The 27,188-nt window shown below is 33.3% G+C and overlaps 3 protein-coding genes and 1 non-coding gene across 9 annotated transcripts; 2 read left to right on the forward strand and 2 right to left on the reverse strand.

The window, feature by feature from the left end:
- Positions 1–5,049: 5,049 nt before the first annotated feature.
- LOC123906300 (ureide permease 1-like) lies at positions 5,050–11,083 on the forward strand. Its single transcript, XM_045956184.1, has 7 exons — positions 5,050–5,327; positions 8,510–8,648; positions 8,818–8,992; positions 9,515–9,552; positions 9,636–9,736; positions 10,180–10,554; positions 10,685–11,083. Exons 1-7 carry the CDS (start codon positions 5,100–5,102, stop codon positions 10,835–10,837), a joined length of 1,209 nt encoding a protein of 402 aa, XP_045812140.1. The 5' UTR covers positions 5,050–5,099; the 3' UTR covers positions 10,838–11,083.
- A 184-nt stretch (positions 11,084–11,267) lies between these two features.
- Positions 11,268–16,680, reverse strand: LOC123906302 (protein root UVB sensitive 3). Of its 2 annotated transcripts, XM_045956190.1 has the most exons (15): positions 16,458–16,680; positions 16,318–16,375; positions 16,148–16,207; positions 16,005–16,043; positions 15,861–15,923; positions 15,445–15,501; positions 15,235–15,298; positions 14,659–14,742; positions 14,326–14,408; positions 14,094–14,223; positions 13,560–13,652; positions 12,949–13,087; positions 12,324–12,364; positions 12,047–12,234; positions 11,268–11,683 (listed from the first exon to the last, which is right to left on the reverse strand). In XM_045956190.1, exons 1-15 carry the CDS (start codon positions 16,625–16,627, stop codon positions 11,585–11,587), a joined length of 1,368 nt encoding a protein of 455 aa, XP_045812146.1. In that variant the 5' UTR covers positions 16,628–16,680; the 3' UTR covers positions 11,268–11,584. The 2 variants fall into 2 exon arrangements, 1 of the variants encoding a protein (XP_045812146.1); XR_006808821.1 differs by lacking the exon at positions 11,268–11,683 and having other exon boundaries at positions 12,137–12,234; positions 12,949–13,070.
- An 88-nt stretch (positions 16,681–16,768) lies between these two features.
- On the reverse strand, positions 16,769–16,842 carry TRNAN-GUU. Its single transcript has one exon. It is a non-coding gene; the product is annotated as a tRNA-Asn (tRNA).
- On the forward strand, positions 16,816–24,081 carry LOC123906301 (pentatricopeptide repeat-containing protein At1g69290-like). Of its 5 annotated transcripts, none has more exons than XM_045956188.1 (4): positions 16,816–19,203; positions 20,135–20,333; positions 21,705–23,892; positions 23,966–24,081. In XM_045956188.1, the coding sequence occupies exon 1, from the start codon at positions 17,019–17,021 to the stop codon at positions 19,008–19,010; it is 1,992 nt and encodes a 663-aa protein (XP_045812144.1). In that variant the 5' UTR covers positions 16,816–17,018; the 3' UTR covers positions 19,011–19,203; positions 20,135–20,333; positions 21,705–23,892; positions 23,966–24,081. The 5 variants fall into 5 exon arrangements, with proteins under 5 accessions (XP_045812144.1, XP_045812142.1, XP_045812145.1 ...); XM_045956186.1 differs by having other exon boundaries at positions 21,705–22,473; positions 23,307–24,081; XM_045956189.1 differs by having other exon boundaries at positions 21,705–21,855; positions 22,844–24,081.
- The last annotated feature ends 3,107 nt before the right edge of the window (positions 24,082–27,188 follow it).

Below are 27,188 nucleotides of genomic sequence, written 5' to 3' on the forward strand. Positions count from 1 at the left end.
TGTAAAAACCAAAAGAGCTATGTCTATCAAATTCAATATACTACTGTGAACACCAAAGAAACTATATCTATGTCATCAATCTGCACTGCTGACATTGCTAACAAAAAAAAACCATATTCAACATTGGCTTTAATGAAATTAAGGTAAAAGAATTTGCCACAACTTTGAATTTGGTTCAGCTTTGGAATGTGCTTGAAATTGCTAAACCGATACCAATAGTGATCATGTTCTTCACTTATTTGTTGAATAAACCACACCTGAAACAATAATCATCACACTAAATTAGGGACATGCATCAAAGAAATTAAATCAAATTAAACTCCTATAAAATTCGTTGATTATTTAAATTGAAATTAATTCTCATCATATACAAAAATCTCAACACATAAATCAATAATTTCTTCATGAGAAAATTGAAGTTTAATTATTTCTAACATAGAAATACAATGAATTAGGAATATATCAACAAATGAAATAACATTTCCTACATATTAGTGTCTTAAGTAATCCAAAAGGAAATACACAAACAAGAAGTTTCTGACTCATAAATATATTACAAAAAATTAATTTTTTTAAAAATTAAATGCAAAACTTCAAATTGAATATTTTTTATCAAATTAATGCCGAAGTGGTTAATGAACTTCACCAAAAAACTAATCGTTTGAAAGAATTCGAATTTGATTCATTAAATAATTTTTTGACTAGACTTTACTTATCTTACCATCGAACTTCGAATTACTAAGATTTTTTTTTTTGGTACAAGAATTACTAAGATTTTATTCCTCTAAGAACCGGAAAATTAACACCCAATTTTTTTTTTTACATTTATCTTTAAGATGTGCCCATATTTTCCTATTTATATTTATACATAAATAGATTAATCAATTAATTAATTAAAAAATAAATAAACAGGTTGATTAATTAAAGATTATTCAAAGAAAGATTATTCCTATAAAAAAAAAAAAAGAAAGATTGTAGCAAAAAAAGAATTATTATTGTACCAAAAAAAGAATTATGTAAAGAAAGAAAGATTAAGACTTGAGAGCTTACCAAACACGTCGAAAATGACGATGCAGAGTATCAGGGTTGCGGAGGAGGGGGCGGTGGTTGTTGTTGCGGAGGAGGGGGCGGTGGTTGTTGTTGAGGAGGATTGGTTGGTGAGGATCGAGGCACGTCCCCGTAGATATTGACATACCGTCGAGGTATGTAACTGTGATACGAGACATCTGTTGATTTTGATTTACGACGGGATTTTCGAGATGACGACGATCCAGATGATGATTTTGATCTCCGACGTTTCCGAGTTGATGAATCTGACTCTGATTTTCCAGATGATGATGAATCTGATTTCCGAGATGATGATTTTGATTTCCTATGTTTCCGAGAAGATGAATCTGAGTTTCCAGGTGATGAATCGGATTTTGGAGATGAATCAGGTGATGATGGTTCAGGTGATGATGGAGGAAATGATTGATCTGATTTTGGAGGTGATTCAGCCATGGTGTGTGGTTGTTTCTTTCTCAAAGAAAACAGAGTATGGAAAATGCTTCTTCTTCCAAGATTCTAATTTTACTATGATTCATGAAAATGAATACTCTGATAATTGATACTATTTAAAGAGTGTGTTTCATTTGGAACATTGCTTCACAGATAACTGTATTTCTAACTGTTTTCTAACTGTTTTCAGTGTGTGCATCTTTCATTTCATTTGGATCCTTGCTTCACAAGTAACTGCAAACTGTAACTGATTTCTAACTGCTTTCTAGTTAGTTAGTTAGTTTGTTAAACTATAGTAGCTATTTTGATAACTAACTGTAACTGACACTTGATCAAGCTTATTAATTTAATTTTGGTAGTTAGACTTAGAGTAATTAATTAGACAGTTAACTGAATGATGGATTGGTTTTGGGGGTTATATTACTCTCATTATGGGTTTTAGGCATTTATCTAAATTGGCCTTTAGCCTCTCATTAGGTGGTAGATTTGGTGTTGACTAGCATGCCAAAAACAGTAAGCTTATCTGTTCTTTCTCCGTAGTTCAAACAATGCCTTTGCTCCAGGAACTGCAACAGCTGGAGTGGCTTATCCAACTCCCTCATACCCGAAGCTTGTGAGGGTGTCGTCGTTTATTTGAATTATATGAATTTCTTTATATACTTTTGTTTGTTTTCTTTTAAGTGTGGTTTCTTTTAAGTGTGTTTTTTATGTTTGTGGTTTTGTGTAGTGGATTGTATTTGCTTTTTACTGTGTGATGAACTGATGATCATTGATGAGAATAGGTTCTGATGTCTATTTTATATGATGTGTTCCTATTATCTGTATGACCTACTTGGAAGCAATGAGGATACAGCATGGAAAGATTTATATAAAGCAGATGTGCTATGTCCTCTTATGTTTCCATCTTACTTTTGTTCTGATAAACATATAATTGGGTGGGTGGAGAAGACTAATTCAGTACCTTACTTTTAGAAAAATGAAGGAACTTTGCTCTACTTTAGTATATGAGATTAGGATTATGCAGACTGACTTTGGTTTCTAGATTAGGATTATTTGCAAATGCCCTTGTAATGTTCACTGGTTGAAAGTTTCTATACATTGGATGATGTTATGGGATATGATATGAGCTTCTGCTAAATTCTTGGAACTTCTAGCTTGAAATTTTGACAATTATTTATAAACTTCTGTTTTCCTGGGTCAGGGCAAGAACAATTTTATTGACAACTATACCACTTATTTCTTGCTCAATTTGGTGGTTTATCTTCTTTTCAGTTAGTTTGAGATGTTTTAATGCTATAAACGTTCTTGCATCCTTACTAAATATTGCAACATTACTATATTTCTTTAAGAATGCTTACTAATATACTTGTGCCGAAATGGTTTGTCTTCATGTATGCTTACTAATATTGCAAGATCACAGTGAATTGCCATTCTTGTTTGAACAATTTTTTTTATCTGTTATCCTTTTATTTGTTCTGCTACTTTCTTGCTATGACAATCTCGACTATGTTAGATGAAACTAGAGACCAAAAACATTTCAACTTATGTCTGAAGGCTGTATCTCTAAAGAAAGAATAATCTTATTGATTGTGTGAGTAACCATCTTCTTTGGGTTTGGGGAAGAATGCAAAAACTCTAAGTGTCTCTAAGTGTATATTTGGTTTCAATTCTGGAGCAGCCAGAATTGATTTTGGACATGTAGAATGGATTCTGACTTGTTTGGTTCCTCAAAAGTATAATTGATTCTGCCTCCAGAATGGATTCTACTTGAAGTTAGAAATTGTAGCTTATTCTAGAATTGATTTTTACACTCAAATTCATTGTTCAACTCACTTTTATATGAATATATCCAAACATAAATCAATTCTATCAAAATCAATTCTGTCAAACTTAATTCTGTCAAAATCAATTCTATCCACAGCAGAACCAAACACATACTAAATAGAATTATGAAGATTTGTTGATTGATATTTCTAGTTTTCACTACAAGAAAAATGAACATTTCCCATCAAATTTTTTGAGGAAAGCAATGTCCTAAAAAATTTCTGAGTGAATATTCCTCGAAAATTGTCCTTATTGTTGCAGGTGAACATTTTACGAAGTCAGAGTGTTAGGAAGGTTCGTGGAGGACATGTGTTTCCGATTTGTGGAGGACATATGTGTTTCCGAGGAAATGTTCCTTGGAAGGACTGATAAAATAATCGTTGTAAATGTTTGTTGCAGGCTTTTCGTGCAACATGAGCGTTTCCAACTTTCCAAAGAAACTTTCTTCGGAAAACTTTCTATAAATAGCAGATTCATCGTTAGTTGGTTCAGAGGTGATTGACGTTGAATTTGATATGAAGGACCACGGTTCGATCGCCCACAACTGTGACCAGGAAGATGTTGAAACTACTTGATATCAGAATTGACCTCGAACTAGATTAGACGGTTCAGTGGACTATATACTGGTGGTAAATACCAGAAAAAAAAACTGTATTATCGATGTCAAATGTCACTCTATCTTGTAATTGTAGTTGACGTAGTAGATAAAAAATGAAGGTCTCTGATTTTACATGGATGAAATCTAGACAAAAATTTTATACAAATAAAAAAAATATTTATTGGTAGAGAACATTGATTTAGACCATTACAATTTTATGAAGATGTATGTTATTTAAACATCAAAAAAGTGACAACATATTTTACAACAAATCTTTATCTATATCATTCTCCCATATATTTATCTATATCATCCGTTTTATCTATATCTTTCTATACTTTACACACTCTTTTTTTTCTTTCACTCTCTGGTTCCTAGGAAAAGGGGTCCTAGTAATCCAGAGTTCGAGACGAGTTGTAGCATCAAGTGTTTCAAGTCTCCTCCCAAATGCAGTTGCGGGGATCGAACCGTGGCTTTACACATTTTAAAAATGCACACAAAATATTTTACAACAAAATTTTAATGTTGAAACATCATTTCTCTTTTTTGTATTGCCGATCTATGTTTTTAATTTTTATAGTTGAGACCGACATAGTATTTATTACATGAAGTCATTCTATTAATTACGAATGGGAATGGGTGTTTACTTTGTAGGTATATTTATTTATTATTTTAAAAAAGGTTATATTTATTTATTTATACTACATGTACATAACTATATAAAAAAGATATATTGTACCCAAAAAAAACAAACTATATAAAAAAAGCTTATATGAAACATATATATAATGGTAAACCTTTGCAACTTAAAAAAACAATCCATCAAAAAGAGACAGTATTCCTTTTCATTTAATTTTTTTTTTTTTACCAAAAAAATGAATAAAATTTAAAAGACATATGATGTAGCTATTAAATGTCTAAAATATGGCGAACTAAAATTTAAACTTCACCTTAAAAGTATAATCTATTTTAAAAAAATAAAATTCCATAGATTGTATGTTGACATAGTCATACTTTTGACCTTAACAAACAAACTTCAAAGACATATGATGTAGCTATTGCTATTATTATAGAATTAATTCTTTGACTTTGGTAGATATATAGTAGTATACATATATCTTCATTGAGTTGAGTTGATTTCTTGTCACATGTGATAGCAAATATCTTAGTTCGTTGAAAAATGTATATGGTAGAGAGTAAAGGAGGTGCCATAGTATGCATGCTTCTTTCCCTCTTCTTCTTAGGGACATGGCCTGCTGTGATGACTCTATTGGAAAGAAGAGGTCGTCTTCCTCAACACACATATCTTGATTACACAATCACCAATCTCTTGGCTGCTGTTATCATTGCTTTCACTTTTGGTCAAATTGGCACTGATCATCCAAACTTCTTGCCTCAGCTTTCTCAGGTAGGTATCATCTTAATTTCCTCTAATCATCTGAATATATCTATCATTAATTGTTTAAATATCTAATTATATTTATTTTCTTAGTCTATATAGTTCACTTTAATCTTCATAAATGGATTAATTATATTCCTTTCTTTTTTTAATCTCTAGTCAAAGATTACATAAGGTGTTTCTATTTGTTTTAGTATTGAAGGTGAAGATCTTTACCTATTACTAACAAGTACTCCCTCCGTCCCAAATTATAAGGAAAAAAAACTCATTTTTTTTTCCCAAATTATAAGGGAGAAAGTCATTTTCAAGAATGATTTTCCCTTATTCTCATAAAATTAAATGCAAATTGCATTTAATTTTCTCTCTCTACTCTTTTCTCAATAAACAACAACCAATAAAAATTGTTTTTACAACTTCATATGCAACTTATTCCAAGGAAAACCCACAAAAACATATTTCAAATTCTCATGTTTTACTTTTTCTTAATAAGTGTGATTTTTTTATTTTCTCTTATAATTCGGGACGGAGGAAGTACAGTACGAGTTAGAGCGGCAGTTTGGTGGTAAACAGAGGCATACTAGTTTTTAATTAGGTAAAATGTAGATTTATTTTAAGATAAATTCATATAAAAAAATATAACATGATATTAAATAATTAAATAATTGAATGATTGATACATACCTAATTAAAGTCCGATGAGTATTCCCTTTTTTTTTTTAATAAGTTAAATTAGTCCATCCAAATTGACACCAGAGAGAATCGAACCTCAGACCTCAAGAGAAACACACTCTCAGGTCTCAAGTCAATATCAATGCACCAACTCAAGTCGGTTTTTCCATTTTTTTTTAACTCCCTAATTTTTAAAGAAGAGGTTTGATAATTCAGAGTATTTCGATTTTACATTTAAATTGTGGCTCGAAGACTATAATTTGTATTTTGTGGTTCACGGTAACCAAAAAATCTACATTTTTCCTAAACAGACGTTTGAGATACACAATCAATTGAAACAATAATTTTATTTTTTTAACAATTAACGGCCGTGATTGTTGTCTGATTGTCTTACATCTTGAATATATATATTATAAGAAAATACTAATAATTAAAAAGATGAGTTCAAACATGTGCTAACCCATACATGAAAATTAAACTTCATCTGAGTGGTGACTACAGAGTACTACCTCCTTTTCATGGATCTAAGATCATTGGCGTTGTTCTTTGACCAATCTCTACATCAAGTGGCCTATTTATAGATGTTTTTTCTCCCGACCCCATGTTTTTTTTATATCTTCTGAATTTCCAATTTTATCCTTGAAAAAACTTTAATTTGTAAAAATTGAAGTTTTTTTTGCCTTGAAAACAAATTTCGGTTTCTAAAAACCGAAATTTACTCTAAATTTGCACTAGAAAAAATTTGGTTTTTGCGAACCGAATTTTTCTGCAAGTGCAAAATTGGAATATTGAGGGGTATAAAAAAATCACGAGTTCGGGAAAACATCCTATTTATATTTAAATAATGTTGGGCTCCACTGGGATATAATTATCTTATCTTAATTTTGAATAGATAACTTTACTTTTCTCTTTACTTATTGACATGGGTGTTCAATTAAATTAGAGTTCAGGCTCTTATAGTAAAAGAGGTGTGTTATTTGAACAACAATTTTGGAATAACTTTTTGGACAACTTTATTTTCTCGTATTCTTATTGGACAATAACAATAGAGAGAGAAAAAGGAAGAGAGAGAATAAGAATGAATGTGAGTATAAGAGAGAAAGTTGTCAAAAGTTGTTCAAAAACTGTTGTACAAATATCATTTCTCATAGTAAAAATAGATCCCTAAAAAAATAAAAATGAATTTTTTTGTAAAAGATAAATTTTCTATTTAAACCGTAAATAAATACAAAAGAAATAATTCACCAAGAGGATGCAAAAACTAAGTCAGTGTAACTTAGGGGTGTAAACACAGGTCAGCAATATACTTCTACCAGACCAGTCAATTTAGACTTAGGCTCGGCGGGTGGAAGTGGATTGCTAACGTATGATGTTTTTTTTAGGCCCTTTAGTTCGTTTTTACCCTCTGGATTTTGCTTTTTTGACCTTTAATAAAAATTTTGGTTTTTACGAACCGAATTTTTTTTGCCTTGAAAAAAAAATCGGTTTCTGTTAACCGAAATTTTCCTGAATTTGAACTAGAAAAAACTTCGGTTTTTGAGAACCGAAGTTTTTATTGATGTAGGAGGATTTCTTGTGTATATTATTATTTTAGTTAGATTTAGTTTTATTATATTTTAGGTAGATTTCTTATTTTTATTTAGTTAGGTTTGTTATTTTCTTTTACAATCTTTTAGGAGATTTGTTATTTTTATTTCTCACTCCTATTTAAACTAAATTATTGTAGCCTTGAAGGGAACTTTTTGATTGAATAAAAATTCGGAGATTTTTCTCAAATTTGGTGGACTCCAAATTACTCTTTCGGTGGATTCCGAAACCCTATTTTGACAAGTTTGTGTTTGCGGCTTGTCTTTATCCATTAGGTTTGGCGTTTTGCTAACCTAGCGCTTCCGTTCTGCGTCATTTATCAAGGACAAAATTGAAATATTTGGGGTATAAAAGATACATCAAAGACCCGAAGAGAAAACATCTTAACGTATTGTTTGCACATCCTGACTACCCTTGTTTGAATTCCCAAGATAAAAAATAAATAAAAATTTGGAGGCTCAGCTTTGTAGAGCGTTTTGTAGTGCCGTTTGCATCTTCTGAGGCCAACCTTACTTATTGTGGTTATTTACATATCAATAAAATAAAATTACTATTTTTGACATAATTATTTGTAAATAAAATTACTATATCTATTTTTTTTGTTTATAATGTAGTTGAGAATGAAACATACAACCTCTATTTCTATTTTTATGATAAGCTGAAGAATAACATTGACGCATTTAATATTACATTGAATTTTGAAAGTGACAATTGACAAGTGGATAGTAATAAAAAAATTTCTACAAAAGTAATCAAAACATTTGACTCATTTGACTCAAGTGGTTAATAGATTCTTAGTGAAACAATTTTTTTCAAACATAATTGAAATGTCTTGTGTGACATACTTTTTGCACTTCAATTTCTTATTTAAAAACAATATTTAAATAGACTGGTTTTATTTTTATTTATTTTATTTACCGTGGTGTTTAATACAGGATAACTTGCCTTCTGTTCTGTTTGCCATGGCTGGAGGGGTTGTCCTCAGCATTGGAAATTTATCTACTCAGTATGCTTGGGCATTTGTTGGTTTATCAGTTGTTGAAGTTATCACATCAAGCATAACTGTTGTTATAGGTATCCCATTCTCATCATATATATCCCTTCTTAATTGAGTCATATATTTTGTTTCATCAGTGTCACTTCTATTAATAATAATTTTCCCTTTTCACAATTACTTATAGCTTACTTTGTACCTTGGATATTGAATTTTATTGAACATTTGTATGTTCTGATTGTGTAACAGGAACAACCTTAAATTACTTTTTGGATGACAGAATCAATAAAGCTGAGATTCTTTTCCCAGGAGTTGGTTGCTTTTTGATAGCAGTTTGTCTAGGCTCTGCAGTTCATTCGTCTAATACTGCTGACAATCAAGCTAAGCTCAAGGATTTTTCAAATGATCACAAAAATGCAACTCAGTATGTTTTGTTGGTAAATTCTAATGTTTCATCAGTGTCACTTGACGAACAATACTTAAAAAGTTCAAAACTCTAATGACTTGGAAGTAGACTTTAATCGTCCTCTTTATTTTTACGATTGAGATAATGACTTAGTTGATACTAGTTCAGTGTAAACAACGGAAAATAAATATGTAACTTGCATTGAACCAACATCAATCAAGTCACTATCTTAGCTGTAAAGACAAGGAGGGTCATGAGTTTTTACTTCTTAAAAGCATCGTCGAACATCGTTAGAATCTCTGATGATTTTTCAAGCTGTTTTCGGATACTTCCAACAAATTTATGTACAGTTTTGTAGAAGTTATTCTTTCTTCCAAAAAAAAAATGCCTTCTGATTCTGTTCTAAATTATTTCTGGTTGGAATGCTTGTTATAGTTTCATTATATTGTTGATTTTGTCTTGGATTATGATTTTAATTTATAATGTCTTCTTTTTCAATCAAAAATTGATAATAAATTCCAAAATTTGTTCTTTTTAAAGGGGCACTAGTTTATCCACTTTGAAAGAAGCAAGTGAAGGTAATAATATTTGGTTTCCTATTTTTTGGATTCTCTTATTTGATAAATTATGGTCTTTTTCCTCTCCTTTATTACATATATAGTTGATTCAAAGGATCTAGAGAATGGAAGTGATTCTGCATACAAAGCCAAAGCAGGAACTGCACATTTTCTTATAGAACTTGAGAAAAGAAGATCCATTAAGGTAAGTGATTATGCCTCACTGAAATTTTCACAGTCCATTTCGCTTTGTTGCCTAATAATGATACCAAAGTTTTAAACTACAATTGCTATTGAAGTTATGATTTGATTGCATAAGCCTTTAAAACCTTTATATTGCAGCTTCATTTGAGGTTGCAGACAATAATTCAAAACTATGATTTAGAATTGCAAATCGCATTAAGTGATGCGGTCACAACATTGTGGTTGCAATGGCATTAGGCCGCAATTGCAGTGTTATTGTAAATCACAGTAAAAACCACATTGTAATGTCACAACGGCCCCACCATAGTGGGTGCAACAGCCGCATCACACCACATCAGGCCGCAATGGACTTGCAGTGGCCAAAACGCCAATTTAAAAGTATGTTTTAGACAATGAAGAATGATGTTACTATATGATAACGCCCTTGTATTAAACCATTTGCAGGTGTTTGGAAAGAGCACTTTCATTGGGTTGACTATAACTTTCTTTGCAGGAGTTTGCTTTTCTTTATTCTCACCAGCATTCAATTTGGCAACAAATGATCAGTGGCACACTTTAAACAAAGGGGTTCCTCATTTGAGTGTTTATACTGCCTTCTTTTATTTCTCAGTCTCTTGTTTTGTTGTTGCCATCATTCTAAACATCACATTTCTTTACTACCCTGTATTGAACTTACCTAAGTCATCATTTAAGGCTTATTTGGGAGACTGGAATGGAAGAGGTTGGGCCTTGTTGGCTGGTCTCCTATGTGGATTTGGGAATGGACTTCAATTTATGGGTGGTCAAGCTGCTGGATATGCAGCAGCAGATGCTGTTCAAGTGAGTTTTATTTTTCTTTATCATGTTTTTTTAGATAACTTTATGATGTTACATATTCTTTATCTTAGTGTACTTGTTTCAATCATATAGTAATTAGATTTGGCATCTGAAGGAGTGTTTTTTTGTACAGGCACTTCCACTTGTGAGCACTTTTTGGGGGGTGGTTTTATTTGGAGAGTATAGAAAATCATCAAAGAGAACATATACATTACTTGGGAGCATGTTGCTTATGTTCATTGCAGCTGTGGCTATTCTCATGGCATCATCTGGCCACCGAAAATGATCATGATGCTTAAAGGAAAATGTTCATAAAGTTTTAAATGTGTTGAAAAAAATGGTTTTAACTAGTACAATATATTGTATTAGGAAAATCAAAAAAGTGTTCTCAACATGATTAGATACACAAATTTGTGGTGTAAGCCAAGAAAGTAAACTAGGAAGAAACGGCATTATAAAATTTGTAGCAACACTTGTGTTAATATACTTGTACCAAATGTCTTATAAATCATGATTGTCCATGTTTCCCCTTACTTTTAGACTATATAAATATTAAATACTATAAACATGCTCATACCTCAGAAAAAATTGAAACAATATAACATGTAACAAGATATCATTTACCATTGCATGATCTCAATTACCAAATGTCCTACAAGATGTTAAGTTAATTAACCATGAGAAAAATTGAAACAATATAACATGTAACTAAGAAGTGAAAACAAACTTTTATGCTATATTATGATATGTATACAATGTACCAAACATTTACTGCACTCTGCTAAACTAAACAACAGCCCCTACATTGCTCCCTCTACCCCTTTGTTCTTCTCAAACTGATGGAAAAGATAAATAGGATGCAAGTGCAACAGTTACATGATCAAATTTTCTTTATCTTGACAAAACATCAATAAAATCATAAATATGCTTAAAATATTAAATGATAACATTGTCAACTGTTTTTAACAAATCCATCCGAAGCTTCTTTTAGCTGCCTCGAGACCAATGTAATGTATTGCAACTGGAGATGAACCTAATCAATTTTTTCTGCCAACGGTTCATGTATCCAGTTTGCTCTCCATATGATAGGTGACGATAGAAGACGTTCTGTTTTCCATCCTAATGACTTGAGCTGTACCAAACACAGAGTCAGTTTGGATAAACTGTTCAAAAAACGTTTATCAAAGAAAAAATATAGGAATGAAGACTCATTTTGGTCCTTCACAATTTTTTGACGGCCCAATTCAGTTCTTGACAAAGATAAAACTCAACTTGGTCAACATTTTCATATTGGAGACAAATTGGTCCTTGGTTCGTTACATATATTAAAAGAATCTTCCAATAATCGGGTTTTTTAGATGATACATATTTTTTTATAAGGTCAAATTAGTTTTTGCATCACAACTTTTTCATAAAGGACCATAACCTAATTTTAATTGAAAAGCTTTCATAAGTTAAAGCTAAATAGAATTTAATTAGAAGCTTAAATATGTACCTTCTGAAAAAATACTTCATACTGATTTTCCATCCACATTTGACTGTCTGAATGCAAAGATTTGCCTTTATGAACATTACTTGCAAGGACGATAGCATGAATAAATGACTTTAGGACATCGGTACCACTTGAATCTTTATGAACAATAACATTAACGATTCCTTTCTTTTCGACTAGTAAGTACTTGGCTAAATACAGAAATGAGAAAATTTAATAAGGTTTAAGACTTAAAATGGAAAGTGGAAAGCAAGTAGTTAAAATAATTTGAGAAGTCAACCTTTTGTGTAGTAAGATGCTACAGAAAGCAAATGCTCCTTACTGTTGGTGTCACACAGAACGAATTTTCAAAGTAAGCTTTATGAATGACAATTCAAAGATATTTACAGACTATAATAATCAAGCCATAATAATCATGAACAACTTAAGCTTTGAGCCAATAGTGTTGATAAAAGCAGCACAAGAGCTAAGTAATGTTTTTTTAGTTTGAAAATATTACTTTTTAGGGCCTTGTTTGCAAATAACTAAGACACAAAAATAGTACAATTTGTAATTTGGGCTATTAGAAGTTACAACCTACGTAGCACTGAGTCACTACACTTCAGACCTATAAAAGACATTGACACATGTGGTTATATTCAACTATTTCATTTTTTTCAAAGTATTACTGTTGCCGACGTGTCAATGTCTTATTTGGTGTCCGTGTATGTGTCAGTGCTTAGTAGGTTAGAACGCAACATAGAAGACCTTGAATGCCATTTGGCCTTTGTGAACTGGAAAAGACCAATAATACACTGAATCAGAAGTTCAGGAAAAACTCCACAAAGTTTCAAAATCATAATTGACGCACAAAGAACAAATTTATTTTCTTGGACATGGACACAGACCAAATTTTAGACACTCACATTTCCATTTCATCAAATGTAGAAATCCTTGTGCCTAAACGTACTTTCGTATCCAAGGAATTAGCCTTCTTTGAGCTCCATGAAGTGAATTGTATGGGTAAAACATGCTCCAGTGAAGAGACCTGTTTAGGAGAGAGAACTGGCAAAAAGTTTAGAAGTAGGCATTAAGAGAGGATGAGAAAATAATAAGCTGGCTTCTAAATTAGAAATCACATTCTCTTTGGCAGGGTCCTAACCTATGTAGCATCGACACTTAACATTAAAGGGTTGTCCGACATGACATTGACATATGTGGTTCCATTCAACTATTGCATTTTCTCAAAATTATAACCGGTACCAACGTGTCAATGTTCGTGTCTGTGTCAGTGCTTTAGAGGTCCTAACTCTATCAAACCAACCTTTTCTTTGCGAGGCGTTTTTTGGAGGGGTTAAAAATACACCAAAAATAGACATTCTGTGAATATAATTATTTTAATGTGACAAAACCGTTCTAACTTAAGATGCAGCCAATTTATGTGCCAAGATCACAAAAGGAAGAATAGATGGTCTAAGTCTGACATCAAAGATTAGTTGAGGATAAGATAGTAATGAAAAGTTGAAACAAACAATACCTTGGCCAGTCTCCATGAAATGCTGCAAAAGAATAGAGCTTCTTTCAGGGTTTAATGAGTTCAACGCCAAGCATCGAACAGCTCGGTAGTTTGCTACATTGAAACAAGACACCATTTATATATTGAAGTTTTCATGTGTGAAGTTGGTGCTTAGAATCAGAATGTGAGTTGGGGAGGGATATGGATATTCGGCATAGAGCAAAAAATCCATACTAAAATTATGAGATATCAAACTTCACAAAGAGAATGGGATTAATTTAATGAGAGTAGACAATGTTTTCAATTGTTGATAATATGATATAGTAGAATCTCATCAGAGTTTAAGCTTGCAAGACAACATAAATAAGGTTATCAATTCGAGATTCAAATTGTGAATCAAAAGAACTATTTTACCTAAAAAGTCCTTGTCTCAAAAACCTATTAATACATGATTACATATACCTAAAGAGTCCTTGTTTCTTTTTTTCTTTTAGTTTTCTTCACAAATGTAAAATGCAAATGAATGCAAAAATAAATTACAATATGAATACATACCATACATATGAAACAGGGTCAGAGACAAAAAAGAAAACCAAATTGCTAGTGGATGTCCAATAGTAATGCGAGCAACAAGCATTCCCAGTGCCATGCCAATCATCGTCGCCACAGTTTCTTGGCTTCCTTCCTATTCATATATGTTCACAAATCAAAACATATATATTTTTCACGCCCTACTAAATAAAAGACTTATAATAATCTAAGAAATTAAAATAAACACAATTTATACCTTAGCAGATATATCTGCCGCATTATCCTGAAGAGCAAAATGCTGAGTCAAAGCTGCTCTAGTGGCTCCACTGGCAACCCCAGCTAGTTCAATTATGATTCATGACATCAGTCGGGAACTAAAATAAAAAAGTGTCTTAATCTTGGATAATTCCAAACTTATTTATGTTTAACAACTTAATTTGTTAGGAAATGATGTATCCTATAATCTAACGTCAATTTCTCTTGGATAACAGCTTACATGGAAACTAAAGAGGGGTTAAAAAATTACAACATCTGACTGATAAATTATGTTACTAATTTATTTTTAACTTATAGAAATGTCTGAACTTACTGAAAGATCTTGATATGCTTCCTAAGCAAACAATAAAAACAAAAGCTGATGGAAACAATGGTGAAATGAGGTCCATTAGCATACCTGCAATCAGTTTATAAAACTTAACTGATCAATGTGAGAAATGAAGATTGCAATGTGAATGATCAAATTTAACAGTGGCATGCGTAAAAGATATACTTCTGTTAATAATTTTGTAGAGTTTTTCCTATATGAGGAGTCAGTAAAAGGACTGAGCTTTTCCTATAGGTGGTGGATTAAAGGACTGAGCTTGTATCAGTAAAGATATACTTTTGTATCAGCTTTTGTAGAATTTTGTAGCGAAGTTGACTACTCATATCAGCTTTCATATTGTCAGTAATACACCTAATACAAGTTCTCTCCTTTTCCTACCCCTTAATTGATTTCCAATCTCGGTCCTTTAATCCACCACATAATATGAAACCAACACTCAACTAGTTAAATTGTTGTTGCCAATACCTTATTGGCCTATGTATATACATCAGAGAGAAATTTCATAAAGAAAATGGTTACACAAATTTCTTCAATAATAAGACAAAGTGTCAAATAATCTACCAAGATCATTCATGAGATCTGCAACCAAACGCCACATTTTTGCATTGCTATCAAGATTTGATCCCTGCAGCATATGGAATAAATAGAAATATTGTTAAAAGAACACGATTTCAGAATCATTTGAGTGGAGACTGAACCATCATACAGAGTCATTGCTGCTTATTTCAATTCAAAGTTAATAAGAACTACAATTTCATTTGAGATACAGACCTGGTAGAATGTGAATAAGATTCCTCCAAGCATGCCGGTTAGATCTCTCAAAAACCACTGGAAATAGTATCAATGTTTAATGTCAACACATTGCAGCCTAAGAAACACTAAAGGTAATGTACAAAAGCAAAATAAAAAATCAGTTTGCGGCTTCTTTTTCCACAAGCTCCACCATAAAAACTGAGGTTCAATTACTACCTATGAAGCACTCACATATCCACCAGACACAACACTGACATTTACAAGTCGACAGCAATAATAATTTGAAAATTAGAAGTAATTGAATGTAAACATGTGTAATTGTGTGTCTAACACCGACACGTGTTGGACACCAGACACGCCTTCAATCTATAGTATCGGTGCTACATCATCCTATGATACTACTCAAGTAAATACTGAATAAAACTAGTAGATACCTGAAAAGTAGCACCAATGACTGTAGCTGATTTCTCACCAACTCCAATAGCACTCAAGAGAGCCTGAAAGGGATCTTCTTTTATTCAAAACTCATTCACTACTCTAAGCTTTGTATTACTACATACAGTGAAACAATGCCTTACCTGGGTAGAAAGCATAGTCCTTATATATGTTGAAAGACCCTGCAATAATCAATCAATCTATAATTAAATCAAAACCAATAGTTTTGAATACATAATAAATAATAAGTTAATTAGTCATGCTTGTTAATTGAATAGTTAGTTACCTGCAATAAATCCCAAATTTGAAAAGGAACATAATCTGGAGTAACACTGGTAGGAAACCCCTTTTAACAAGAAAAAACAGAGAATCTTTTAACAATGATGAATGAAAAGAACAATGAGATAGTAATAATGTGGTTGAATACACAATTATAATTAAAATATAGAAGGTTACCTCAGGAACAAATGCTTGAAGAAATCGTCTCCAAACATGAGTGAAACGAGCACCAGATCTGTGGATATTGAAGAATATAAGGAGAAAGAATAATTAAGAAGGGAATGGTGAATGGGAAAAAGAAAAGGAAAAGGAAGAACCTTTGAATGGAGAAAGAGGAAGAAGAAGCTTTGATAGTGAAAGTCTTGGAGAGTTTGGTGGGAGATGAACCGTTCCATTCTTCCAATGTTAATAACAATGTTTTATTGGAGGAAGAGACAATTGGAGAAGAAGGTGAAACTGATTCCATGTTCGGTTCAGTTTGGATCATATGAACTGAACTGCCAACTTCCAAACCTTTGACGATGACTTCGCAGACAGACACGGATAAAATAATTAATTAATTAGAAAAAATAATAATTAATAATTAATTGCAATAAATTAAAAGAAGATAGAAAGAAAAAAAGAATTCCGCTAGAAGGAGGGGTTGAACCTCCGACCTTGTGGTTAACAGCCACACGCTCTAACCAACTGAGCTATTCCAGCTTTGTTGTTTAAACTTGGATACTAATTATATTCATTTCAATGCAATTTACGCGACAAAGCCATTTTACAGACACACAGTATCGGTATCAGAGAGGAGAAGAGAACGGTGAAGACTGAAACTAGCAATCGAAAACGCAACAACATGCTTCAATTCATGAATGAATGAATGAAGAAAAATGGCGAAAAAACTTTTGAAATTGAATGTTCCATGTAGAAGAAGATCATTCTCCTCTGAAACTCCCTCTCTTTACTCATTCCTTCAACCTTGTTTGTTTTCCATCAACAACAACAAATCTCATGTTTATGATGATGATAATGAACCCCAAAATCTCCCAACTTCAGCACCACAATCACTCTCTCTCACACCTAACCAACTTACTACTCTTCAAACAACTCTCCACAAATCCCTCATCACTACTCAAACTGATGAAGCTTGGAAATCATTCAAAACCCTCACTACCCACCATTCCTTCCCACCTAAACCCCTCACCAATTCCCTTCTCACCCACTTATCCTCTCTTGGTGACATTCACAATCTCAAAAGAGCTTTTGCATCTACCATCTTTCTCATTCAAAAGAATCCCAACCTTCTCCATTTCGATACAATCCATACCATACTTCTTTCAATGAAGTCTGCCAACACTGCTTCCCCTGCTTTTGCACTTGTTAAGACAATGTTCAAAAACAGATTTTTTATTCCTTTTCATTCGTGGGGCAGTCTGCTCGTTGATATTGCTAGGAACAATGGTAACCTTGCTGCTTTCTTGCCTCTTTTTGAAGAGAATTGCAGGGTTGCTTTCGATGAGAAGTTGAATTTCATGATGCCTGATGTTTCTGCTTGTAATGCTGCTCTTGAAGCTTGCTGTTTTCACCTTGAATCGGTAAGCGATGCTGAGAGAGTTGTTGGAATAATGTCAAATCTTAGTGTTAAGCCTGATGAGTTTAGTTTTGGATTTCTTGCTTATTTATATGCACTTAAAGGTTTACAAGATAAGATAGATGAGTTAAAAGTTTTGATGACTGGTTTTGGTTACTCAAAAAACTATAAATGCTTTTATTCTAATTTGATTAGTGGGTATGTTAAGTCTGGTAATTTAGCTTTTGTGGAGTCGACTATTCTGAGTAGTCTGAATGATCGAGATGGGGGGGAAGTTTGGAAATTTGATAGAGACACTTTTTGTTTAGTAATTAAGGAATATCTTCAGAAGGGAAATATTAAGGGTTTAGCTAATTTGATTATTGAAGCTCAGAAATTAGAGTCTTCAAATATCAAAGTTGATGAGTCTATAGGTTTTGGTATTGTTAATGCATGTGTTAGTATTGGACTTTCGGATAAAGCACACAGTATTCTTGATGAAATGAATGCTTTGGGAGGCTCGGTGGGTCTTGGGGTCTATGTACCCATCTTAAAGGCTTACTGCAAAGAAAATCGAACTGCTGAGGCTACTCTATTGGTGGTGGATATTAGTAGTTCTGGTCTTCGGTTGGATGTGGAAACCTACGATGCTCTGATAGAAACGTCCATGTCCGGTCAAGACTTTCAGTCGGTCTTTTCTCTGTTTAGGGACATGAGAGAGGCGAGGGTTCTTGATTTGAAAGGGAGTTACTTGACTATAATGACAGGTTTGATGGAGAATAATCGACCTGAGTTGATGGCAGCTTTCTTAGATGAAGTGGCTGAGGATCCTCGTATTGAAGTTGGTACTCACGATTGGAATTCTATAATCCACGCTTTTTGTAAAGCTGGGAGACTAGAAGATGCACGGAGGACTTTCCGAAGGATGACATTCCTGCAATTTGAGCCAAATGATCAGACATACTTGTCACTGATTAACGGATATGTTTCGGCACAGAAATATTTTGATGTAATGATGTTGTGGAATGAGGTTAAGCGCAAGTTATCGGTGGATGGACCAAAGCGGATCAAATTTGACCAAAATCTGGTTGATGCATTCCTGTATGCTATGGTCAAGGGAGGTTTCTTTGATGCTGTGATGCAAGTTGTGGAGAAATCTAAAGAGATGAAAATATTTGTTGATAAGTGGAGATACAAACAAGCATTCATGGAGACCCATAAAAAGCTCAAAGTGGCCAGGTTAAGAAAAAAGAATATTAGAAAAATGGAAGCGCTTATTGCTTTCAAGAATTGGGCTGGCTTAAATGCGTGAGCTATATGCACTGGTGCGTGGCTACTGCTTATCTCAAGGATTAAACCATGACTTCTGGATAAAACAGCTTAAACTGAAAGTTGAGGACGTATTCAACATTCATGTTCCTTCAAGAAGCAAGCTTGAATTTCACAACTTTAGAGCACTTCAATTTCATACTTACTTTGATAACAACAGAAGTTTGGGCTTGCGGGTACTCCACAATGCCCCATTTTCTATATTATTTATGATGTTATACAAAGCAATTACTGATAATCTTTTAATAAGTTTAGACTGCTAATTATTGCATTATGGGCCAAGTGTAATGATTTTTACCATTTTGTTCTCCTTAGCTCTCATGTTTTTACTCATTGATTGTCGTCCTCAGTTGTCTTTTTGTACATAGCATAGGAACTTTAAACACACATTGGATCAACGAACTTATGATTTTAATATTCCAAAGAAAAATATAGTTGAGAGTTGACTGCTTTCTTGCCAACCATATAAGTGACTTGCAACCCTAAGGCATATCAAATACCACCATGGATATTAGAGTTCAATATCTTACACCTCAACTATTGTTAGTATTAGTAAGAACTTATTTCCATTCAATATTCTCTTTCCTTATGTTTGCTCCCATTGAATTGTTTATTTTTATGCGTCTTTATCTAAACCGCATAGAAATTGAAAACTATATATCTGAACCTGGTTTAGAGCAGGATACTGTTCTTCCCCAAAACTCATCTTCAGGTTTGACGTTTTGATTCAGCTTCGTATATTTCTTTAAAATCCCAAAATTGTTTGATAATAGTTCAGAGTTGAGACTTAATATACTATATCAGTTGCAAATAGCTATGCCAATGGTTTTGCCTTCATCACAATTCTGAAAGCATAACTTAATTACTTTATATGAAAACATCATTGCATAAAAGGTTAGAAATCCCGACTGAAAATCTGAAGCAAATAGACTTCACTCTATGGCAGTTGTTGCCACAACCTCATCTCCACGAGGACTCAAATTGTGGTTTATCTATCCATACTTCCATTTCTCCTCTCTTCCACATTTTTCATTATGCAAAATCAAACATTTAAATTGATATTTTGGGGGGTTTTGGTGCTTTGTTCATGAGCATTTGTACACGCAGGTTTATGTACACTTGGAGAGTATACAGTATTGTTTGTTCGCATGGTGATGTCATGAGTGGCAAAATGAGATATAAGTGTGTTTTATCTTGAAAAAGAAGTTGGGCAAGAGGTTACAACTTAAAGAGAGTAGACTGCTGGCGGAGAAGGAAGAGATTGAACTTTGTAGGCGGGTGAATTTGAAGTGTTCATGCTGCATTGGTAAGTATATCAAGGTTACTATAATATCTCTTTATGCGTTTACTATTTTATCTCGGCAGCATATAGATAAATGATAAAATGCTAGCTAGATTACAGTATATCATCTACTCCCTCTGTCCCTAGTTATAAACACCCCTTTGGGAAAACCTAAATAAATATAAGCTCTCGTTCAAATTCACTAGATTCATCCCCCCCCCCGGTCAAATGTTAGATACTTTACACACAAAGGGTAATTCAATAATACAGTAGTTATTCACATTAATTTAAACAGCCACCTTTTTTTCATATATGCGAAATATGCAATAAGTGCGTATAAAGTGGGATGGGTGGAGTATTTAGGAATGAGCTCCAGCTTGAAATTGTATCTTTCTTGAATATGATGCTCAGTATGGTATAATACTAGTACTTGGTCTTTAACAATCACTTGATGCATGACGTTAGAATAGGAATTGAATGTTCTGAAAAGTTCCATTTTGCATGATTTCTCTTTGAGTTTTGATCCATTGAGGTAAGGTTAGTAATGTTTTTGTCTAATTTTATCTGACACTTTTACCATTAATTAGTAATTTACATGGATCTTCAATAGTTAGACGGACTTTTAATGTTTGCGAGTCCTGGAAGTCAGAGCAATGGGGATATAAGTATTTCAGAAACAAATGAATTCTGAATTTGAATTGTTTGGAACTGATGAGATGCCGCTCAACATGATAATTTTACTACCAATGATGCCCTGATGATTGCAGATTCTGCAACTGAGAATCACACTGTCGAAAGTTTAGATACTTATTTCATAAGTTAGTTTGTTATTGAGGAAAAACCAATTATTAAAACTCAGCTCTAATCGACCCAAAAAGTGGTCAAGCCACTGAAAGGAAGATGATGAGATTAAACCTGTTAATTCAATTGCAAGTTCAAACCACTTGATTGTGTTATGGTGATTTGAGTTAGATTGATTCTCAATGTCAGAATTCATAACTAAGATCAATTACCAACTACATGGTGTCTGGAACAATGGGAGCTCCATTATATTCTATGTCTAGCTTCATGAATATTTCTCAGACTGGTTTTTTCTCTTTCAACACTATTGTTATGCACTGATTTTGCTTTCCAGTCCAAATGTTATAGTCTAGAACAATATTGTTATGCATTCACTTTTTATTTCTGTTTTGTAATAATCTCATAATACTTTTTTTATCAGCTTGAATGATATTATTTGCAGCTTAAAAAGAAACCATATACTAAATACCATTGTTGAATGGAGTCTTGTTTATGTCCATCATCTCAATTGTTAGACAATTCAAGCTAACACAGACACTTCATCAGTTGTGACCATGCACACCGTTAGCTTATCTGTTTGTATATGATGTGCAGGTAAGTTGTATGATGTTGTAGAAGTAGCTGTGAAGAATGTCATGTCCACTTGTCGCAAAAATTGCAAAAGTATAGACCAGATATGAGTTATGTCAAACTATGATTTTCAAAGTAGTACTTGCACATATATATGTATACGTCCAAAAATGAGGTATGACAAACTATAATTTTTATTCTAAAATATTGCTTTATTAGCTAAAGGCACTGAGCATTCTTTTTGCTCAAACAAACTTATCATTTGCTAATGATACAATCTGACTCTATAGTCTTCTTTTCACGTAATAATGAGTGACTTACAAGTCTTGTGATCCAAAGCCTGGCCAGCAACAACAATGGAACAAACAACAGCTAATATTGAAATGATAGAGGCAGCATACATTGGGGAAGTACACATCTGCAATGGAAAAAAAAAAAAAAACATTTTTCTCTCGTTACACCCATCCTTATGTGTCAAAAACCTGTTTTGTTATCCTGAATTATCTTTTTTGTTATAGACTTTTATCATCCCTTTCATATACTCACATTCAAATAGTTTTGAGTTTATTTTGTGTAATCTAATCCGTTATAATTTGCCGAACTTCGAATTAGATCCATTCTATATTCAGCTTATGTAATCTAATCTGTTATAATTTTCCGAACATGGAATGGATCTACTTGCCGGAGAGCTCTCACTTATGTCTGCAATTGCAGCTGGATAGCTTGTTAATTAAGAGTCACATGAAATATAACCGATCTACCAAAGATGTCACCAAAGTTGCTTCATGAGCTGGTGCGGACATAGCCTTCAAACTAGACTTCATTAATATATGGTCCATGTGAGGAGATCATATTTTTGTCAAGTTGTACAGAAGAAATTAAATAAGACCAAGTTTGATTCATCTATTTTTTGGGGAAAAATATCACTAGTGTTGTAGTTTGTCTCAATTCAGGTTTTAGTCAAAAAATAAACATTATTATTCTGGTTAATGCGTTGATTTCATTTTTGTAATGAATATGTATATTTTAAATGATAAAAAAGTGAAGCCTTTTATCAATTAAGAGGCTTTTTCACTTGTCATAGGGACTATTTGTTGGTCTGCTAGTAGTGAGCTTATTTACTTTTCAATGCTTACTGTGTCAATGTTTTCTGGATTTTGTAGGTGGATCACTTAGAAGAGGTCAATGAGTATTTACTTTTCAATGCTTACTTGTGACATAACAATTAAATTGTGTGTCCCACTCATGTCTTTCATATAGTAATCATGTTGCAGTTTAGGTTTTATAGAATTCAGTCATGGAAAGTAATTATTTGTACTTGTTGGCAATATCCAGAAGTAACTAAAAGTAGAATGACTTAGTATCTGTTGTTGAGTAGGTCTTCCTTAATCTGTGTTGCTTATTTTCCTTTTCAAGCAACTTACCACTTATAACGTTTATTGCTAATTCGGTCTTTAGTTTTAGCCTAGAAAAAAGTAACTCTTACTCTTAATAACGAATAGTTTTCTCTCCTCTACAAGATTAATGCATGTGTGTAACCTTTTCTTGAAATAGGATGAGGCTGATTACATGTTATTTACTAATTTCTCATGGGGAAGGATAATACTAACATTCTGATGGAATCAGGTACATGTGACTTGTTCTGGTCATGATTCATGAAGAGAATGTTAAACATGCATCCTTAAAAGTTGCTTCAGTTCAGCAAATGCAGGTTTGGGTAAATGGTTTGAGCTTTATCATGAGGATTGATGCCTTATGCCTATATCACTTAAATGAGCCTGAGGTGGCAAAATGTGAAAAAGGGTTGGCATTATTGCGGCTGAGCTGGATGGTGGCCAGACAAAGTGGAGGATGCTGAGTGTGATTTTAATGGATATATGTTTTCTATGAGGAACTATGCAGGAAATGAAGAGTCATCTGTTGCTTTGTTCACCAAAGGTGACGGGTGCTAAGTGAGAATTCTGTCAAGATTTTATAACTTGACTATGTTTGGATTTGTTGCTATCATGGAGGCAGGGCAGGTATGGATGTTGAATCGACGAGGCTCGTCCAAAATTATAGAGAGGTGGTATGGTGCTTTTTTGTGATCGTTTTGTTATATATATATATATACTGCACAGATATGGAGAGTGGTGGATTTCCTGCAGTTTGTTTTGAACTGTTTTGGTCGAGGAATTTTATCTTGCAGTACATGCACATTATACTGTTTTTGGTACGTTTTCTTTTTCTATACTTATGCGGAGGTTATGTGGTTGGATTTTGTTTTGATTTTGAAATGTAATTAGATTCTTTTGACGAGAGTGCGTGGTATTCTTCCTACTAGAAGGTTTGAAGACTGACTCTTGATGTCCACTTTACTGTAATTCCACACCACTATATTAAAGCTGCTTTGGTTTTCTTCTTCTTTGGGCATAAATGTGCTTGATCAATTGCATATTAAGACTCCGCTACTTCACTGGCTTACAATTTCATATGCTTTAGAAGGCCGACTCTTTAGCACTACTCTTTTGAAGAAATCAGCTTGTTTTTTACAATATCATTTTTAATAATATTGTCATAGCTGCTAACCATGCAGGCTTAATAGCTTAATATAATTCGGTCAACAAAGTAAATTCAGTTATTAAATCTGCAGGAAGGAGAGAAGTAGTTGTAAGGAAAAATTGTACCAAAACAAAATAGATCTTGGCTGCTTTGACAGCATTACTAGACGGGGACCATGGTCCGGAACCATGTAGGGGCTATCAGTTGCTACTAATCCGTAAAGAATCAGAGTCCATCCAACCATAGTGGATGCCATGGGAATTAGTTGAGGAATTAGTTGAGGCCTCTGCTGGGCCAAGGACCAGGGTTTTTGAATCGTCTCTAGGGTTAAAAACATTGCTTGAAATAGCTGTTTTGGTGTATTACATTGGGTTAGTTGATTGAAATTTCTGTTTGTTCTTATTTAAGCAAGTAAAACTGAAAGAGGGTTAGGAATTGAATGCTCTTGTTTTTATTTTTCAAACACTTTATGCATGATGTTAGAATAGGAAACAATCGCTTTCTTTGGAGCGGATACTAGTACTTGGTCTTTAACAATCACCCGATGCACGATGTTAGAATAGAAATTGAATGTTCTGAAAAGTTCCATTTTTCAGGATTTCTCTTTTGATTTTGGATCCATTGAGGTAATGTTAGTAATGTTTATGTCTAATTTTATCTGACACTTTTATCATTAATTAGTATTTTACATGTATCTTCAATGGTTAGATGGACTTTTTTTAATTGAGTTTAGTTTTAATGTTTGTAAGTCATGGAAGTCAGAGCAATGTGTTTTAGAAACAAATGAGTTCTGAATTTAAATTGCTTGGAATTGATGAGATGCTGCCTATTCTGATGATGGCAGCTTCTGCAACTGATAATCACACTGTCGAAAGTTCTGATACTCATTAGTTAGTCTGTTATTGAGGAAAAACCAATTATTGAAACTCAGGACTAATCGAACCAAAAAGTGGTCAAGCCACTGAAAGGAAGATGATGAGATTAAACCTCTTAATTCAATTGCAAGTTCAAACCACTTGAGGTGTTGTCGAACAAAGATCCTTTTATAAAAAAAGAGAAAAAAAAAGTTCAAACCACTTGATTGTGTTATGGTGATTTGAGTTAGAACAATATTGTTATGCACTGATTTTGCTTTCCAGACCCAATGTTCTAGTCTAGAACAATATTGTTATGCATTCTCTTTTTATTTCTGTTTTGTAATAATCTCATAATACTAAATATCATCGTTGAATGAAGTCTTGTTTATTATGTCCTTCATCTCAATTGTTAGACAAATCAAGCTATCACAGACACTTCATCAGTTGTGATTATGCACACCCTTAACTGTTTGTATATGATGGGCAGATAAGTTGTATAATGTTGTACAAGTAGCTGCATAAGTGTGGACCAAATATCGAGTCAAAAAAAAAGTATGGACCAAATATGAGGTATGTCAAACTGTGATTTTCAAAGTAGTACTTGCACATATATCTGCTGAACTTTGATTTCAAAAACAAAGAACCAGAAGCAGGATTCACAGTCACAACATTCACTGTACTTAGCAAATGCAGTTTTCTTCGGTCTTTTCTTCTCCATCATGTACTTTCTTCTACACCGGCGGCGTGAGAAGATCAAAACCTCCACAAATTTCCACGTCCTCACAATCTCCGAGATTATCGCTCTAGTTTCCCTCATTGCTTCTGTATCTACCTTATGGCTTTCTTCGGCATTGCCTTTGTTCTTCATTATGATGAAGAAGATGATGCTGACATAACAGAAACTACCAGAGTCGTGTTGAAGCTACCTCTGTTACAACCTAAAATCTCTATCCATAAAGTTGCACCGGTGCGGTGCCTGCACTGCTTTCCATGGAAGATGAGGAGGTTGTCCGTGAGGTGGTATCGAGATCAATTCCGTCTTACTCACTTAAATCAAGGCTTGGAGATTGCTTGCTTGCATGCAGCGGTGATTCGGAACCAAGCGGTGGAGATTGTTGGCTACAGGTCAAGATCCAGCTCAGAATGTTGAGAGTTCTCATTATATGACAGTGATGGAAGCTGTGAATGATGGGAAGGTCCTTCATAGAATCATATATTTGTGACTATGCCTTCCATTGAGGTGAGCACACAACTTGCATCACAATCAGCTTGTTTGAATTTACTTGGTGTTAAGGGTGCTAGTAAAGAGACTCCTGGAGCAAATTCAAGGCAACTGGCGACTATAGTAGCTGCTTCAGTCCTTGCCGGAGAGCTCTCACTCATGTCTGCAATTGCTGCTGGACAACTTGTTAAGAGCCACATGAAATACAACAGATCTACTAAATATGTCACCAAAGTTTCTTCATGAGTTGGTAGGGACATATATAGCCTGCAAAGAATACTTCATTAAGATATGGTTTATGTACAGAAGGAATTAAATAAGATTTGTTCTATTCCTCTTATTTGTTTTTCGAAACAAAATATCATTAGTGTTGTAGTATTTCTCAATTCTCATATAAAGCTCAAATATGTGGTACTGCTTTAGTTTTTTTGATCTTTGATTTTGCAAACTGTATTTGATTTTTGTTGAGGAGTGACTAGAAATATTCTTCCTACACAAATATTTTTGTTGAGAAGTTCAATTTCTCTTTTCTTTTCTAGCTTGCGTACAAGTCGCTTGTGTCAGCCAATTCTTTTTTCCTTACAAGAATGTAATAAGAATAACAAAGCATGCATAAGATGATATGCTCAAAAGGTTTTGATAAAGGTGGGATTAAGAATCGCTATTTTGTTCGATTCAACGGTAGTAGGAATGGTGTATGGTCTTTCATCAATTATGCGTCAGGGTAAATATGCATTTGGAAACCTATATTTCCTTAGCCAACTTAGTGAGATTCAACTCCATTTAACTAACTCGTATTCTATCGAAAGTAATTCAAATTAGGAGCACTTTATTGTTTTTACCCAATACTTTTTATTCATCTATCTACACTCTTTTCCACAAATCAAA

This window comes from Trifolium pratense, linkage group LG2 (assembly GCF_020283565.1).
Source record: "Trifolium pratense cultivar HEN17-A07 linkage group LG2, ARS_RC_1.1, whole genome shotgun sequence".
Taxonomy (NCBI): Eukaryota; Viridiplantae; Streptophyta; class Magnoliopsida; order Fabales; family Fabaceae; genus Trifolium; species Trifolium pratense.

Bases quoted from the DNA above. Each gene is read 5' to 3' on its own strand.
- LOC123906300 (XM_045956184.1), top strand. From the start codon at position 5,100: ATGTATATGGTAGAGAGTAAAGGAGGTGCCATAGTATGCATGCTTCTT. The intron at 5,328-8,509 runs GTAGGTATCATC...TGTTTAATACAG, and splicing joins TCTTGCCTCAGCTTTCTCAG to GATAACTTGCCTTCTGTTCT. The intron at 8,993-9,514 runs GTATGTTTTGTT...TTCTTTTTAAAG, and splicing joins GATCACAAAAATGCAACTCA to GGGCACTAGTTTATCCACTT.
- LOC123906302 (XM_045956190.1), bottom strand. From the start codon at position 16,627: ATGATCCAAACTGAACCGAACATGGAATCAGTTTCACCTTCTTCTCCA. The intron at 15,502-15,860 runs GTATCTACTAGT...TACTATTTCCAG, and splicing joins TCATTGGTGCTACTTTTCAG to TGGTTTTTGAGAGATCTAAC. The intron at 13,088-13,559 runs GTATTGTTTGTT...ACTTTTTGCCAG, and splicing joins TTTCATGGAGACTGGCCAAG to TTCTCTCTCCTAAACAGGTC.
- LOC123906301 (XM_045956185.1), top strand. From the start codon at position 17,019: ATGGCGAAAAAACTTTTGAAATTGAATGTTCCATGTAGAAGAAGATCA.